Source organism: Chenopodium album, chromosome 8 (genome assembly GCF_948465745.1).
Source record: "Chenopodium album chromosome 8, dcCheAlbu1.1, whole genome shotgun sequence".
NCBI classification, from domain to species: domain Eukaryota; kingdom Viridiplantae; phylum Streptophyta; class Magnoliopsida; order Caryophyllales; family Amaranthaceae; genus Chenopodium; species Chenopodium album.
The window spans coordinates 17077530-17095981 of record NC_137841.1 but is presented as its reverse complement, the minus strand read 5'-3'; the positions used below and the strand labels follow the sequence as shown (position 1 = coordinate 17095981).

Genomic DNA, 18452 nt, shown 5'->3' with positions numbered 1-18452 from the left:
AGAATATAAATTAAAATGGAATCCTTAAAATAAAATAGCAACTCTTATTAAAACTCAAATGAAAGTGCTAATCCCAAACAATAGCTCTGTAGCTCTAGCTACTTATTAAAATCCAATAATCAATGTCAACACTAAAATGAGGTTCTAATTACCATTATTAATAACAAATACCTTAATAATACTAACTCCCTCTAATAGGTATAAACTTTAAGGATTCACATTAGAGTTCTTGTCTTTCTTCTCATTATAAGTGTTAATGTCAAAATCAGGGTCATTCTCATCCTCCGAATCCTCAATAATTATAGCTTTGTAAAGCGGATTTGGGTTCCTAGTAGCTCTCTTTCCAGCATTTGGATCCGCAGGTTCCTGTGCCATCCATTCAAGACCATCTTTATCAAGAAATGAAATAAGAGTCATCTCGTGAAAAATTCTCTTGTAAGTTTTGTTCTTATTCTTTTAATTCTTTGATGTTTTAAACTCATGCAAGTCCCGATAACCTTCTTCAGATTGGTCTAACTTTGGATTAATAATCCTTTCCATAGTTTCTAGATTATCTTCACTATCAGTGTCTCTCTCTCATTCTCAGACATGATTACTGTGTCGCTTATCTCCTCTCTACGACAACCCAACGCAACGAGCATTCGAAAGAATATAACACAAGCATATCATAAAAAAAATCAATTAGAACACCATTTACAGCATGTTAAATCACAAAATAAGCACCTTGTGTAATAATTAAATTAAACATAAAGTATTAAATATGCATGCATTCTTTTCGTAAGTCAGGATTTGTGCACATTTAGTGCACTTTTCTATAGGTTGTCTGATGTACGAGTCTCTTGTTTCAAATTTTTTCTTTAAAAAAAACTATAAGAGTTAGATAAGATCTCATACTAGCTATGGCCACGGAGTAGCGCCTGTTGCCATTTGATGTTTATTGATGTTTCCAAAAGGAGGCATGAGGTTTTTCTTTTATTGATGTTCCAACTTGGAGCATGGGAGGACAACCTTGTCTAATGCTTAACCCAATGATTAAAATGAAATAATTAAATTATTATTATTTAGTAAAGTCTTAGTAATGTTAATAGTTGAGTCATGTGTTTGAGTCTATAATTAAATTGTGTGTGATGATCGATTATTAGAAGCATGCTATGAATTCTTAATTATATTTCGTAGCTTGTATGTACTCGGCGTTGCTAATTACGTGATTTTGTGTCTTTTTCTGTGCTCATGGCCCTCGTCTTTCAATGACCCTGTAATGATCCAATTTTTACACTTATATATTGACGAGCGGATTAATTATAGGTTTTTACATAATCAGAATTTGCATCAAGGTGGTGGGATTTTGAGTGGAGTGTTGGTTACCATTCACAGTTTATTTTGTTTCTTACATTTGAATTTATTTACTTGCTCCGTGTTTTTTTAAGTGTTACTCTTTAACCGACACATAGTTTTAGGCAATTTAATTGACTTAAATATAATAAGAGGTAAATGGGGTAGTTGGAGTATTAAAAAATTGTAAAAGAAAGATAGTGGGGTTAATAGTTTATTGAAAGTAATGAATGGAGAGGAAAGATATAATAAAAAAGTAGTATTGGGTTTGGGTGGGGATCATGAGAGGAGAGATATAATATTTTAATGTAGCTTTTTGCCAAAAAAAAAAAGAAAGTGTAACACTTAAAAAAACACGGTCGGAAATGGAAATTGTAACACTTAAGAAAACACAGAGGGAGTACCACTTTTTTTGGGTTTTGATGGGTTTTGAATAAGGGCCTTAATGGTTCCAAGTTGTAAGACTTAATCTAGTTTTGTTCGTTGGTTTTGAAACTTATTTATAACCAATGTTACCTGGACTCGTCTCTAAGTGTCGTGTCCGACAAGGTGTCAGAGTGCCTGACACCTCAATCCTAAATTTTGGTCGACACTTCGACACGGTCACGGGAGTGTCTTGACTAATATTTAGGATACGTCTACTGTATAAAGTGTCCAAAAAATTTAATCCGACACTTAAAAATATCAAATAGATAAAGTCATAAAACTGAAAATTTTATACTCGTAGCATTATTTAGGATTTTTAATTAATTTTTATTTGGGTTTTTTTTTATTATTATAATTTATTTTGACCTTCTATACAAATACAGTACCTAGTTACCTACTTATTACTTGACTAGTGGCCCACTAGTCCAATACTGTCCCACTAGGCCATATGTTATAAACCTTCTAAACCCATTACATAAAATCTTCACGTGCTACTCTTTACAGCTGTCAAACAATGCACTTTCTCTCTCTTCTTTTATTTCAAATCTAAGAACTCATCGGTTTTAATGGCGTTTCCTCCTTCCTTTTCCTTTTTCCCTTTCTTCTTGTCTAAAAATTTTGGTAGATTTTTGAATTAAACCCTGAAATTTTTAATTACAAATCTTGATAATCTGAAGTCGACACCTATAACAGACACTTTTTCGATCCCCGAGTCGACACTTTCCCGGAGCCGTGTCGCGCGTTGTGTCGTGTCGACACGCGACACCCATGGCTAAGGAAGGTGTCGGGGTAACGCAATTATAACTGAATTAGTTTTTCTTTTGCTAAATTCTGAATTAGCCTTAACGTTGGAACACAAGGTGGTAGTACGTCAGTAATTCCATTGGATTTTATTAAAGATATTTACAGGTTCAAAGAGAGAATTATTAAAGTGTTACAAAACTTGTATTACAGACCACCCTACTCCTACCTAAATATGCATTAAGGCCATATAAATATGCATTAATAAAATCCAAGAGAATTACTAGCGTGATACCGCCACGTATTCAAACGGTAAGGCTAATTCATAATTTAGTAATGGAAAAACTAATTATGTTATAAAGAAGTTTCAAAACCAGATCAAGTCTTACAACTTTGAACTAATAAGGTCCTTATTCAAAACTCAATAAAAGTGGTAAATAAATCAAACAGAGTTTAAATAAATTCAAATGTAAGAAATAAAATAAATTGTGAATGTTAACCAACACTCCACTCAAAATCTCACCACCTTGATGCTAGTTTTGATTATGTGAAAACTTGTGATTAATTTGCTCCCTATTATTACAAGTGTAAAAATCATTACAGGGTCATTGAAAGACGAGGGCCATGACTAAAGAAAGACATACAAAAGCACCCCATCAGCAACGCTGGTACATACAAGCTACGAAATATAATAAAGAATTCCTAGCATGCTTCTAATAATCGATCATCACATACAATTTAATTATAAAATCAAACACATGACTCAACTGTTTACATTACTAAGACTTCACTAAATAATACTTTGTAATAATTAAATCATTTTATTTTATTCATTGGATTAAGCAATAGACAAGATTGTCCTCCCATGCTCCAATTTGAAACATTAATAAAGAAAAACCCCATGCCTCCTTTCGGAAACATCAATAAACATCCAATGGCAACGGGCGCCACTCCTTGGCCATATCTAGTATGAGATCTCATCTAACTCCTTGTAGTTTTTTAAAAAATATTTGAAACAAGAGACTCGTAGATCAAATGGCCTCTAGATTAGTGCACGGTTCCCGTGTACCTAAAATCCTGATTGTCATTACTCTAGATGTGCACACAAATCCAGAGTATCTTGCACATTACGTGACTAACAAGTTTAAACTTAGTTGACTCATATGTTAAACAATACAATCAATCAAATATCAAACATTCAAGCAATTCAAGTTTCCAATTCAATTCTTGATTTATTAGTGACAAATAATGTTTAATAATAAACCCTTTAATTACCTCGGTGTATAAACACCTTAAGTGCATAAGGCACCTTAAATCCTCAACCTCGTCTTATCAATATTTAATTATCCATTTCAATAATCATGAGCGAGTATTAAAATAATTCATTCCACATATTCACGTACCTTTGCCTCTAAGCTCATCTTGCAAGTTAATGCATAAATAATACTTACAAAATAAAATAATACACATTTCTTATACTTGAATCAAAACCAACCATCACATCAAGCATTAGTCACAATTACTATCATACGATTTCAACCAATCCACAAGTTCCTAACATGATTCTAAGCTTTCCAAGTCGTTAAACATGCTCCTAAAGTCAAGGTTTTTTGAATCCTTTTACTTAGCTTGAGTAAACGAGTTGGTTGGCCACTTTAGGAACTAGGACTCGCGCTCTACGAAGTCCTCTCCTAAACCAAACAATTACAATTTAATCAATACCCAAGCAATATAAATAACAGCAATACCAAACTATTTTAAAACCCTTTAAACCATTGAAATAATGCCTTTAAATTACTCACAATAATCAAAGTTAATAATTCCATAGTTCAACTATAAGTTTATATGTTAAAATCATGAAAATATAGTTTATAACATGAAATTCCAGTAACTTTAAAGTGAAGATTATAATCTGAAAATTTAGTTTATGATTATTAAACAATCTCATAAACATCTCTACTTGAAATAATCATTAATAGTAGGTTAGAATGTTAAAAACCCAAAAAAATACACCAATTCAATGTAATTAGAGGCATCAAATAAAACTTATAAAATCTGAAAATTTATTCTTAAGATTAGACTTTAAAGTTCAAGGCTTTATAATCATAAAATACCCACAATCATTGTTTTATGAGATAAGGAACATAAAAATATGAAATTAGCACAATTTATTCATAAAATTGAAACTTTAATAAATCTGAAGTATTATGGGAATGTTCGGCAAAATATAGCTGTGAAGGTAGTTGTAGCTGTGGAGGTAGCTCTGAGTTGTGTATGTAGCTCTTAGTTGTGAAGATAAATAATTTACATATGAGTGTTCGGTAAAGTAGCGGTTGACTAGCTGGTACATATAAAAATCAACATTTTATTTTTAAAACTATAGATTAAATTTTCAACAGCTACCTCTAATTTCAAAAGCTAATCTTTCTAACTTTTCATAAAAGCTACCTCCACCACTAAATGCTATCTTAACTACTACTTTTCCAAACACCAACATTTTTTTGTCAAGTAGTGATTTGACTTGGTCAAACCACTAAAAACTACTCAAAAGCTAGCGTCGAACACGCCCTATATGTAATCGAAATAATTATGCTTTAACATAATTTAAACATAGTATGATTAGGTAACTTGATTAGCACGTTTTAAGCCCTAAAATCATGAAAATACAAGGTTTAAGCCCTAGTTTTCTTAACTAACTAAATCTGAAATTTTATTTCATAGGTTTAAACATAATAAAATTCATAAATTTATAATCTTTTACAATTTATATGCATAATCAAATAATAGTAATAACAAATTACAACAAAATTTTAATAAAGATTAAGACTTGAATCAATTTAACAAAACAAAAGAGAAATAAATAAAGGAGAGAGAAGGGGGTAAATTTATAATCTTTTACAATTTATATGCATAATCAAATAATAGTAATAACAAATTACAACAAAATTTTAATAAAGATTAAGACTTGAATCAATTTAACAAAACAAAAGAGAAATAAATAAAGGAGAGAGAAGGGGGTGAACTGGGTCGCTGGTGGCGGCTGGCAGGCGCGGCGGTGGCCTGAAGTCGGCGACACGACACAGCAGGGTTTGGATTTTTGTTTTGTTATTTTCTCTGTTTCGGGAGCAGAGAGTAAAAGAGAGGGAGGGGAATTACGTGAAGAAAGGAAGGGTTTGAGGGTCTTGGGGATTTTTAAATAAGCTTGTGGGCTTGGTTTCCAAATTAGGTAGAAGTAAGAAATGTAGTTTGGGCTTGAATAGGAGTTAAAGGTCTCTTTACTTAAAATTGGGCTACTAAGCTATTGACAAGGTATGTTGTGACTTAAAAGAGAATATTAGTTTAATAGAATTCGATTAAATTTTTACATAAAAAATTTATACTATGAAATCGAAATAAAATATTTGTGTAAATAATAAAGAAATATATTAATGAAGCTAAAATATGGGGGTTTACAAGTTTACCTAAGCTTATTTCTTGACTTGTAGTTCGTCTCCATCGTGTAACTAATTAGATCTCTACGAAGTACATATCGCCCTTATTGGGAAGCTTCATATCACCCATCTAGAAGATAATTTTTTCTTTTGCTTTTGCAATAGGGGGAACAAAATCAACATGCAAAGCTCCCCTTAAGTCCTAGAGATACCATTCTTGACCTTCGGAGTTGTCAAAACATAGTTTTCCTTCTTATTCAGCAAACATTTGCTCTTTTTTATCTTCTTGGTCTAAGCATACAGTGAACATTCTATATTCTTTTTAAGTCACCTTGTTGCCACAAACTCTAGAAAAGTCTCCCATGCCTTAGACACTTGAAATAAACTTTTCTAGATTTACAACAATCACTTTCCTTTCTAGCTACTTCCTCTTTGTGAAAACCATTTGGAATAGCCTTACGATTATTCACCCTTGAATTATTCCCATTGAAAAATGGCTTTTTCCCTTAAAATAAGAATTGTTTTTTTTTTTTTTTTTTTTTTAATCTTTTCCCTCTCAAACTTCTCAAAATTTTCAGCTAATCTCAAGACATCATTGAAGAACACATACTTTGATGTTTCTACTTGTGTGCGATAGAAGGTGTGAATCCCTTCATGCATTTTCCTTGAAATCACAAAGCATGCACTATTTCTCAAACTCTTTAGTGTATTAAGAAACACTAAGATTTTTTGGTTCAAGGTCATTCAATTCAAGACCTGATCTTGGATGTATACTCGTGGTAGGAATCATTTCTTTAATTGCCTCTTCAACTCACTCCAAGTATCAATTCGAGTCTCATTGTCCCTCATCCTCTAGGCACGCAGATCTCAAACCCTATAGAAGCATATCTCCTTTGCAACTTTATAGGCCCCCAATTGAGTACCTAAATAAAGAAACTTTTTGAGGACCAATTTTTCCTCTTCACAACGAGGAAAGAAAAAATAAAAATTACCAACAGCTTATGACAAGTATTTTGCCTCTTTGATTCATATTCTTTGTGCAATGCTCTATAAGGAAGAAAATAAGTTGATATGAAGCACAAGAGTTTAATTACCTACAGTTTCCAAATCTATTTATTTGTTTATCTGCAATTACCTGATGCTCTTGTTGTTTTATTTTTCTGTTTATATAAGGGAACTATTAAAAAAGTAAAATTATGGTTTATGCTATCTCCTTCTGAATTATTGAGCAACTTCAAACCAGTTTGGTGTCAGGTAGTGAATAATCTCAATTTACCTTATCTGCAGATTTATATAAAGTCAAAAAATCAACTTGGGGAGGCTGAGAACATTCAAAGAAAGATTTTGCACATCATGGAGTTGACCAAGGTGCAGGTCATTTCTGTCCAGTTTGATTTCTTAGATTTTTTTTGGTTCAATATGTGTTGTTTCTTGCTTTTCATCTTTGTTTTATTGTTTAAAGAGCGGCTTCAATGCTGCAAAAGAAAAGCTAGTTACAGAAACAAATGTTCTTCCCCCCTTTTCTCAATTATACCGTTGTTTTTAACCCCTAATGTGTCATAATACTAGAGTAGCCTTGCATATTGCAATTTTTTCCTTGAGCTATGTTGCCAATTATGGATTCTGAGAAACATACCTAATCTCACTTTATTTCTTAAAAGGGGCAGGGAAACATCTAGAATAATGGACAATTAGACACCCAGGGGAGGAAGCAGGGGTGGGGTGGTTGTGGGCTCACAATCTCTGGGAAGATGTCTTCTGCAAGTTTGCAACCCCTCTTCCATTTCATGTTAATAGTTAATTATTTTTTCACTTCAATAATACTCCCTCTCTTCTTTTTTGGTCTTCCGATTTTTTGTAGCATCTGAACCAAGGGAAAGAGAAAGTTAATGGAAAGTGGATCCCTTTTTGGGTTTGGAAGTGAAAGTTGGTAAGTGACATGGGGTTAAGGAGGGTAAAAGAAATTTCTTCTCCCAAGAATCAAGAAAAAGCTGAAAGGTCAATGAAAAATACCCCTTAACCAAAAGTGGGAAATTTAAAAAAAAAAAATAACAATACAGGAAGTATACTAAATTAAGTAATGCAAACCTGAGCGAAATTCAATTCGAATGTCACCATGGTCCATGGTTATCATCCATTGTTGTATGTGAAGTGTGATTTAAAAGACAATAATAATGACATGATCAACGAAGTGGTAGAAATTGTTTGTGGTGCGATTTAATACTAGTGTTAAGATCAACATTGTTTAGTTCTCTGTAATTTTTTTTAAATTAAACTTCGTATTATGAATTCAAAAGGATATTTGGAAGGAGCTTTAATTTTTATATAGTTACTAAGTGTTTATTTTTAAGTTTTTGTTTTCCCCCCTCTTACTATCACCGAATTTAAACTGACAACGATTTTTATTTATTAATTTTATTTTACGTAAATTTAAATGCATGTTCAAAGATATTAGGATTAATATTAGTTTAATCTTCCATTCATCCTTCCTTGAAATTTACATGAAGTACTTATTCTGTATGAAATCATTGAGTTTTGAATTGATGCCCTGCATAGTTTTTTTTATGTCAATGGTAGCTCCTTTTTTGCAAAAAAATCTTAGGCGTGTTTGTATAACAAATTAGGGTTTTAGGGTATCGTTTTATTGATTCGTTGGGCAAGTTAAAAGAGTTGTATTTGTGTCATGATTATAAAATGCAATACAATCTTTTATATGCATCACTTTATTATCACTAGATTTTCTTATATTGGTGATAAATACGTGTCTTGGGAATGAATCATCAATAACTATATACTAAAAGACTCACCAGCAATAACAAGTGTCATCTTCTAGTATTCTTTTAACATAATTATGATGATTATTACTTTGGGAAAAATGATGTCTCTCCACGATTTTGTTATCAAGTATTCTTAGAAATATTCAATATAAATTTTTTTCTTCCTATTTTGCAAACATATTTCATCTTTATATAATCAACTAAAATTCTTTCATAATTTTTGATAGACATTATAATTAATTATTAGGTATTACGAACATATGCTATTCAAAAAATTATGAATTTAAAGAATATACGAAGTTACGAGTATATGATTATAAATCTCTATTATATATAGGTGAAAGTAGGTGGGAAAAGTGAAAACTTTGAAAAGTTGGTGTCTAAATTTTGAATTTCTTATAATTTACTCCCCTACTTTATTAAGTTCAAATATATATATATATATATATATATATATATATATATATATATATATATATATAGGTGAAAGTAGGTGGGAAAAGTGAAAACTTTGAAAAGTTGGTGTCTAAATTTTGAATTTCTTATAATTTACTCCCCTACTTTATTAAGTTCAAATATATATATATATATATATATATATATATATACAAAATGATTAGAAGTGCAAGATTATCGTAAAGTTTTTTTTTTTTTTTTCAAATAAAGTATATAATGATTATGTATACACCAAAATAATAATAATTTTCAAATAAAATCCCACATACAGATTATTTTAAAAAATAATTAAGTATTTAAATATGATGTTACTCCATACAACTAAAATGATGTAAAAGTGCATGGTTAATAATTATGTTATTTTAAAAATAAATCGAGTATACCAACTAAAATTTACTCCATACAAGATAATTTCTAACCTAAAAGGTAAGGTGAAAGTGATGATTACCATGCATTTTCTATTTTCCATATACATGGAAGTTTCATAATTGCATTAGAAATTTAGAAGACTATGTCATTAATGACTTAATGTTGTAGATTGCTAGCCATATGGTGTTTCCACATATGTTTATAATAGTAATCTTTATTCATTGTCATGAGTAAACTCATTTATTCATAAGAGTAACTCAATTTGTTTATATAAGTAACTTAACTTCACTGTACAAGTAATATCAATTAAGTAAAAAAAGTAACCTCATTTCTTCATTCAAGTACCCCTATTATTTTATTTTGACTAATACATTATAATTAATAAATTATTATTCCACTTTTGAATGAGAGTAATCTCATTTCCTATTGAAGTAATCCACATTCGTAAGATAACCCCATTTTCCCGTTGAAGTAACCTTATCCACATATGAGAGTTTGTGCAAATCTTATATACTTCCTCCGTTTTTTTTTTTTATTTTTTATTTTTTATTTTTTACACCACTTTCTTTTTAAATAAGTCTTACAAAAATTGCACCATATCTAGTTAAGGAAACAAAATATCTCAGTTCATATTGCAAACACCCAATATACCCTTACTCTTAACACTTGGTTCTTTAGTTTATGCTTACAACACATGGTTAGTTTTGTACTTCTACGGTTCTACCCCTCGCTCTCATCCTTTTTTCCACTACCAAAATAATTGTGCCTAACCTATATGGTGTGATAATAAAAGAACGGAGAAAGTATCTTGAATCCTTGATATTATAAATTAAGTTTTGTTTTCTAATTGTATGAGACTAGTTGCACTAATTTATTTTCAATTAATAAACATTATATTTATATCAATCTATATCATGTTAAATTATAATCCAGGCATTCTAAATTTGATAATTGCTCAATAAGGAGTGATCAACGAATCACTTTTGCTGGAAATTCAGATGGTTTGTAGCTATCGCAACCTGTCACAGTTGCACCATTGCGGTAAGGTCAAAGTCTTTTACGGTGTGATGCTGTGGCTGCAATTATTACCCTACTATATAATTGACTTGGTGTGACAAAAATCAGCAAGGGTTCCAGTGAGAAGCTAGATTAGTAGATTAGGGTTTTTTTTAGTTTAGTTTTCTAAATTCAAGCTATCTCTGAGAATTACTATTCAGATATTATGCATATGAGACTTCAAAATTGTGTCCTAAAGTTTCTAAGCATTATTTTTTATTCATGTCATTTTTTTATATACTCCATCAGAAATTTATAGTCAAATTTAATCTTTGAAAAATTTCTAGTGTTTAACTTCAGGAACAATATGGTTGTGACTTAAGACATTCTAGCTTAAGATAGGTATATAAATCTGTATCATGAGATTGGTACTCTTTAGGCTTTTTATGATCTTTCTGAGACAGTCAAACTAAGATTCCAGTTGCACTACATTATATTATATCTCAACGTTAGACTGATCGTTAGGTGTTTCGGGTGAAAACAATGGGACCTTGCCGAAGGTCCGAAGATGTGGATGAAGACTGACTCGGTCCAAATGATGCTGGGCTGAGAACAGCAAACACACGTAAACTAGCCTGGGGGTTGTGCCGAGGAAGGCCCCTCCGATGCCGAAGTCAAATAGTGTTTAGAGAGAGAAAGCTATGCAAGAGTATTAATTGCTTGAGGCTTGAATGTGAATGAATGATAAATGATGTAATTGAAGGCTTTTATACCTTAGCATGACAAGGAGAGAAGATGGGCTTGAGGTCATATGGGCTAACCATGATGACTTGGGCCGTTGACTTGAGATTGACTTGGCAGGATTGGAGGCTTGGGCCTTGACCTTGACTTGGATTGAATCATTTTATGTCCGGGCCCAATTAGGCATAATTGGACCCAAACAACTTGCCCCCCAGACCCGATTTGGAAGGATGACGGGGTCGGGTTTGAATTTAACAAAAATGGAGGGAAGTAAATGATTTAATTAAATAAAAAAGATTTAAATTTTAAACAGTCATTAACGAAATGACTGTAATTAGGATGATTAGTGGGAAGTTGGACGGATAATGGGCGGTTAATTAAAAGGGAGTGTGTTTAACGGTTACTTAGTGAGGCATTTAAGAGAAATTAAGCATACTGACTCTCGAAATTCCTATTTCTGGGAATATAAGGCCGGATTTGCGCTCTCTCTCCTCATTTCTTCACCAATTCACACTCGAACTCCCTCTGTTCCGCTTCAAAACTTCACTCAACACCCCGAAATCAAGGCTTGAAGTCAGTATTCGTTGCTCCGACTAGTTTAATCGGCGAATTCCGTTCCATATAAAGGTAAATTTCTTTGAATTTCCTTCGACTTTCTTAAATTTTTGAAAGAGTTCCCCTTTTTTCGACTTTTCTCTTTGCGAATCCGACAATGGCTAGAGGAAGAGGACGAGGGACCCAAGGGACCGCGCCGACGTCTGGAACGGGGAGAGAGTAAGGGAAGACCCGGAAGTGGGTATTCCGGTCACTCCTCTGAACGCTGCACCACCCCGGCAAGAGGCTGAGGCTGAGGCTGAGGCTGGTGGCGCTAAGCAGGAGGAGGTTCTGCCTGCTGTGCCTTGGAACTTGCTCCCTGGGCACGTTGAGTGGCAAAATGACGAAGCCATTGCGGCTATGGCACGCTGAAGCTTATCGGTTCGCCGAACAGATAGAGTTGCATTACAGTATTTTTGAAGAGAATGGGTACTGGTGCCGAATGCCTGCGCCTACTAATAGAATTCATCGTCCAACCCCGGATATGTGGGGGTGTACACTCGGCAATTACAGTTGGGCTTCGGTTTCCTTTCATCATAAAGTACAGGATCTTCCTGTGCCAATTGACACCCGTCAGCATTCGGCGGGTGATGACATATCCTGGGTCTGCCGGTTCTTTGCTGATGAGCCGAACCTGCACTATTTCCGAAAGTTGCACAAGCTAGTGCCGAATACCCAGAGCCGATATGGTCAACATGGCTCCGGCTGGTGGCGCATTGAGAGCCATCCACAATACTTAACTATGTGGCCGAATGATTTTTCGGATAAGGATTGGAGAGGCCAATGGATATGGGTAAGGGCTCCAGCGGATCCAGAGCACCCTCACTTCTTCGGGGCTCCCCGCTTCCTCTCTAAACCTGACCCGAACATGCAAGATTTGGGTCCTGAAGACCCTGATGCCATTCGTCACCCAGCTACGAGCAGATTAACTTTTTCGGGAAGCAAGAAAATCCCGGGGGGACTGGCCGAATGAAGTTCATCCCATCGAGATGGCTTCCGAACGAGATGGCTTCCGGACAACCATTATGTCTTCCAAGAGAAGATGTTGGCGGTTGTAGGCCTCAGCCGAAAGCACAGAGGCGGTAAGTACCTTCGGCTGGGGTCGAGGACTTGCTTTATTTGCTTTTTCGCTTTATTTTTAATGTCTGCCCCATTGAGCTAACTCTTTCACTTTGCCCTTTCAGAGCTGAGCGAGGCCACTTCAGGGATCGACTACGATCGGCTAGGAGTGAACGCTGAAAGGGTCATCTTAGACCAGGCTCCCGCTATCAAAGGACCGTCCGCTGCACTCGACAGGCCTTCAGATTGAAGCTGCTGCAGATTATTTGAAGCAGAATCCTTGGTAGGCAAAGCGAGATCCATTGAGGCGTTTGCTGCCTAAAGAAGAACAGGCTGCTCGGACAGCTGAGGACGTTACTAGGGCGATTGAAGCCTTAGAAGGAGGTGAAGGTACCTCTGGTGCTGCCGAGCAAGGGGCTTCCGCAGCCGAGGCTCAGCCGAGGACTTTGGTGAGTTAACATTTTGCTTTCGTTGTTGCATGGTTTTTTTTTTTTTTTCTTTCTAACTCGATCCCTTCCTGCCCCTACTTCTGCAGTCTAAAGGAGGCAGAAGGAGAGAAGGGAAAGCTCCTGCTCGTCCCGAAGACTTGCCATCGTCTGAATCTGAAGAATCTGATATGGACGAGCAGCCTATGGCAAGAGAAGGAGGACGAGGATAGCAGGGTCCTCGTCAGTTTCATACGAGGCCGATGCCTACTGGAGGCATCAGCATAAGGGACGATGAAGGTAGAGGCTCGCCGAGGGCTCCCCCTCCGCCAGAAAACCCTCCTCCCCGAACCCCTCCACCACCTCCTGAAACTCGAGAAATGGAGGTGGATCAAAGAACTCCTGACCCGAAAGGGGGGGTTCAGGGGGAAGATCTGAACCAAGAGAGTGCCGCAAGGCATTCTGCTGAAGCTGCCGAGAAACCCGCTGCTGAGGGTTTCTCGGCCGATATTGAGAGGGAGGTTCACGCGCTAATCCGTCAACCTGAGACAGGAGAGGAAGGGGAGGTGCGATTGTCGACCTAGGTGGAGATCAGGGCTCCACTGATAGGGAAAAGAAGGATGCTGAGCCAGATAAGGTTCAGGAGGTTCCCTCGTCTTCCTTTCCTTCATTCCAGACAATACATTCTGGTGATATGGGTTTCTCGGCCCCCCGCATTTCAATCCCCGACAACGTTTGGGAACTTATCTGGTCAGAACCGAGAAGGAGCTGCGGCCTACTTCGGCGACCTTACGGGTATGTCGGAGGTAGATCAAGCCAGGGTGTGGTCAATTCAGGCCACTACTGGAATAGGGGAATCCAGCCGAAGGGTCCTCGACCCTGCCAGAGATAATCAGGGGACTGCTGATGCAGGTACTTTGCCGTTTAATTTCCTCTTTCGCGAGTTCAGCTCTTCAGTTCAATTTTTATTTTTATTTTATTTATTTTTATTTATTATGATTTTTTTTAACTGACGTGTCCCTGCAATCAGGTGGTGCAAAATCAGACTCTCACTGTAGAGCTGATAGACACTCTCCAGGACAAACTGGAGAATGCCTGGGAGGACACAAAGATTGCCCAAGAAGAGGCAAAGCTGGCAATGCTGAAGCCAGCAGGCTGTTGAAGAGAAGCAGGCCGAGGCTGAGAAATACGAGAAGCAGGCTGCCAAGCCCTTCAGACCTTCTGCCATGCCATGGAGACTGAAGTCTTCCCAACTCTAATGGCCGGCCGGAGAGAAGATCATCAATGAGTTCGGGGCCTTCGACATCCTTGGCTTCAAAGCGGCCATTGCGCGCCGAGTGGCTGATGAGGCGGCTGGGCAAGTCCAAGAGATGCAGCAGAGGCTGGAGGCCCTGGAATCCAGTAAGATGGGCACTCTAGGGACGCTCAGCTTTCCGCAGCTCGAGCTGCTGAGGCCCAGGATCAGAAGCTGCAAGATCTGGGGTCAGCTGAAGGTTAAGGAGGATGATCTGTCCCAAGCTAAGGCCGAAGCTTCAAGGGTTCACTTGGAGCTAAATGAACAGAAGACTTCTTCCTCCGAACTCACTGATGAGTTGGACAAATCCAAAAAAGATTTGGAGGAGAGTCAAAAGAAGCTGGCTGATGCTGAAGCCTTGCTCCAAGTCCGCCTCTATTGTAATACCCCAATAATTCTCTCTTAAAACCTGTAAATACCTTGAACAAAATCCAAGAGAATTACTGACGTGTTACCGCCGCGTGTTCAAACGTTAAGGCTATGTCAGAAATTAGCAGCGGAAAAACTAACTCATTTAAAAATAAGTTTCAAAACCAATAACCAAAATCAAATTAAATGATACAAGCTGGAACCATTAAGGCCCTTATTCAAAACCCAACAAAAGTAGTAAATAAATAAAACCAGAGTTTAAATAAATTCAAACTTATGAAAAGAAATAAACTGCGAATAATAACCAACTCTCCACTCAAAATCCCACAACCCCGATGCAAATGTTGCATGTGTAAGAACCTGTGGTTAATCTGCTCCCCAATATTACAAGTGTAAAAATTGGATCGTCACATGGTCATTAAAAGGGGAAGGCCATGACCAAAGAAAGACACACACAAAAGCACGCAATCAGCAAAGCTAAGTACATACAAGCTGCGAAATAAAATAAGAAATCCCTAACAAGCTACTAATAATCAATCATCACGCATCACACATGACTCAACTATTTACATTACTAAGACTTCATTAATTAAAAAAATAGGTAAATCATTATTTTTATTCATTGGATTACGCAATAGACAAAGTTGTCCAACCCATGTCCCATTTGGAACATCAATAAAAGAAAAACCCCATGCCTTCTTTCGGAAACATCAATAAACATCCAACGACCACGGGCGCAACTTCGTGACCGTAGCTAGTATGAGATCTCACCTAATTCCTAGTTTTAAAAAATATTTGAAATAGGAGACTCGTAGATCAGACGGCCTCGATAAAAGTACACGACTAATACCCCGTGTACCCCAACCTGATTGTCATTACTCCAGAAGTGCACCAATCCAGTGTTTTATTGCTCATCCATCTTGCACTTTACGTGATTTACAGATTTAGACTTGGTGATGACTCATATGCATCACAATACAAACATTCCAAACACAGTTCAATCAAACAAGACAAGTTTCCAATTTCAGTTCTTGATTTATTAGTGACAAACAACATTTATTATTTACTCCTTTACTACCTCGGTGTATAAACACCTTGAGTGCATAAGGCACCCCAAAACCTTAACTCGTCTTATAAGACTTGAATTCCTCCTTTACTCATCCTATTTGCATAATCATGAATGAGTAATAATTTAATCTTTACACCAATCACATACCTTTGCCTTTAAGCGCACCTTGCATGATTAGAGCACAAATATACTTGCATTATAAACTAGTGCACATCATTTGAAATTCACAATATATAACCAAACAATTTAACCCAGTCAATCCTATACATGATACTAAGTTCTCGATCCGTCCTTAAACATGCACCTAAAAGAAAGGTTTCGTAACTTGTACGTACCTTGAGCAAACGAATTGGTATGCCACTTTACTAACTAGAAATCACCTTCAATAAACTCCTCTTCTACACCAAATAATAACATCTCAATCAATACCCAATCAATCAAATTTACAGCAATACTTACTTTAAAACCTTCAAAATCCAAATCAAACAACACTTTAAAACCTTCCCTTTAGTTAAAATTAAAGGCCTATATATAGTTCTTTAAATTTTCTTCATAAAAACCTTAAAATACACTCTTATACATGAAATTACAGCAAGTTTAAAGTTTAATAAAAATCTTAAAATTATTTAAAAACCCCTAATAATCTCCCTTTTTAATGGGTGATTAAACCCTCTTTATAAAACATCAAAAGTAATACTTAGAAACTATTTCTAGCACTTAAAACTTCAATAAAAACATATATTTATGCTTAATTAACTTTAAACATAATTAATTTTATTAATCAAACTCAAGGATAATATTTTAATTATAAAAAAACTTCGTTAAAATAAAAAAACTGCCCGAAAATCATATTTAGAGGCTTAATTTGGCCACGAGAGGGTGGTGCTCATTACCAAAGGTAATGAGTCTTTCTTAAAACGTTGTTTCCACATGGAAAACACTACTTTTTTTTCAAAATCGGATGAGTTCAGAACCTGATCGGGATTAAAACGGGATTAATATTAACGAACGGAAATCTAAAAAGTAAAACCCGAAATTAAGTTTTAAAATAATCTGGAATTAAGTTAAACTAATCATTAGTTATAATCACCAAAATTTCAAAACATCATTACTATAAAAGCCCTAAATCAATTATTCATAAAAACCCTAAAATCATGATTTTCAATAATTAAAAACCCTAGGTTATAAAATTTACAAAATCTGAAAATTATGACACTTATAAAATATGAAATTATAAAGTTTAATCATCAAAATACAATTTAATACTAATTAAATTAATTTCAAACAATAAAATCAAAACCCATAAATCAATAATTATAATTACAAAGATTAATAAAACTAAGGAGAAAGAAAATAAGACTAACCTTTTTGTGTGGGAATTTTTTTGGGGATTCATGGGGTATTTATAGGAGAGAATTGTAGGGTAAATAGGAAGATTGAGCCTCATAAAAATAATGGGTCGATTAAGTAAACAAATGGGTTAGGCTTGTGTGATTGGACATAAATTGTATAATAAAGGTGCATAAAATAATTTGTTCAAATAATTTTCGACCCAGATTAATAATTTGAATATTTTGAAATTAAATTACGGAAAAATACAAAACAATATAATAAATAAAATTAAATTTCAATTATAACATATTTAAAAATACGGGGGATTACAATCTACCCCTCTTAAAAGAAGTTTCGTCCCCGAAACTTAACCCAAAAACCATAATTTCTCAAAAACTATTTAAACTTTTGTGTTTTGTATTGCTGTAAATTGCTTGATCCTCAACATGCACACTCAAAAAACTAAACTTTATGCTTAATAAACTCGTACTTGGCCAAAATTTACATAATTTATTTGCATGTAAATACAATAATAGTGCATATTAATAAGCAAAATCATGCAAACTCAAGCAATAAATAGCATAATTGAGGTAAAAAGAGCGAAATTACATTGCATTTAACCCCCCTTAAATGAAAAGAGTTACGCCCCCGTAACTCACCTCAATAAATAACATCACCAAGCATTTCATTATAATTTCATAGGTCGTAGTTCTCCTCTCAATTATCCCCCAATCCTCTACGAAACACTCGTAGAATCATCTCCCAATCCTCTACGAAACACTCGTAGTTCAACTTCCGAGCAGCTACTACTACCGCGTAAGCAACTTTCTCGAGTAGGGGTAGCGGGTCTCGGCATCCGTCAGAGTGTGGCTGACGAAGTTGATCGGTTGCTGAATTTTATTTTCTTCCCTCAGCAGCACTGCATTGATGGTGCGTATAAGTACAGAGATTCTCCCTCTACTGGGCTAGCCAGTGTTGAAAGTTGAGCTAAATGCTCCCAAAGCTGCTTGAAGGCTTCTCTTTGCTCGTCTTCCCAAACGA

The 18452-nt window shown here is 35.3% G+C and overlaps 1 protein-coding gene across 3 annotated transcripts in view; it reads left to right on the top strand.

Annotated features, from left to right (window-relative positions):
• LOC145641737 (uncharacterized) overlaps positions 1-18452 on the top strand; it is a 50514-nt gene that overhangs the window by 18298 nt on the left and 13764 nt on the right. For all 3 annotated transcript variants that reach the window (XM_081692670.1, XM_081692669.1, XM_081692671.1), the window contains exon 11: positions 7218-7298. In XM_081692670.1, the coding sequence (XP_081548796.1) occupies positions 7218-7298 (81 nt within the window). The remainder of the gene's footprint in view (positions 1-7217; positions 7299-18452) is intronic.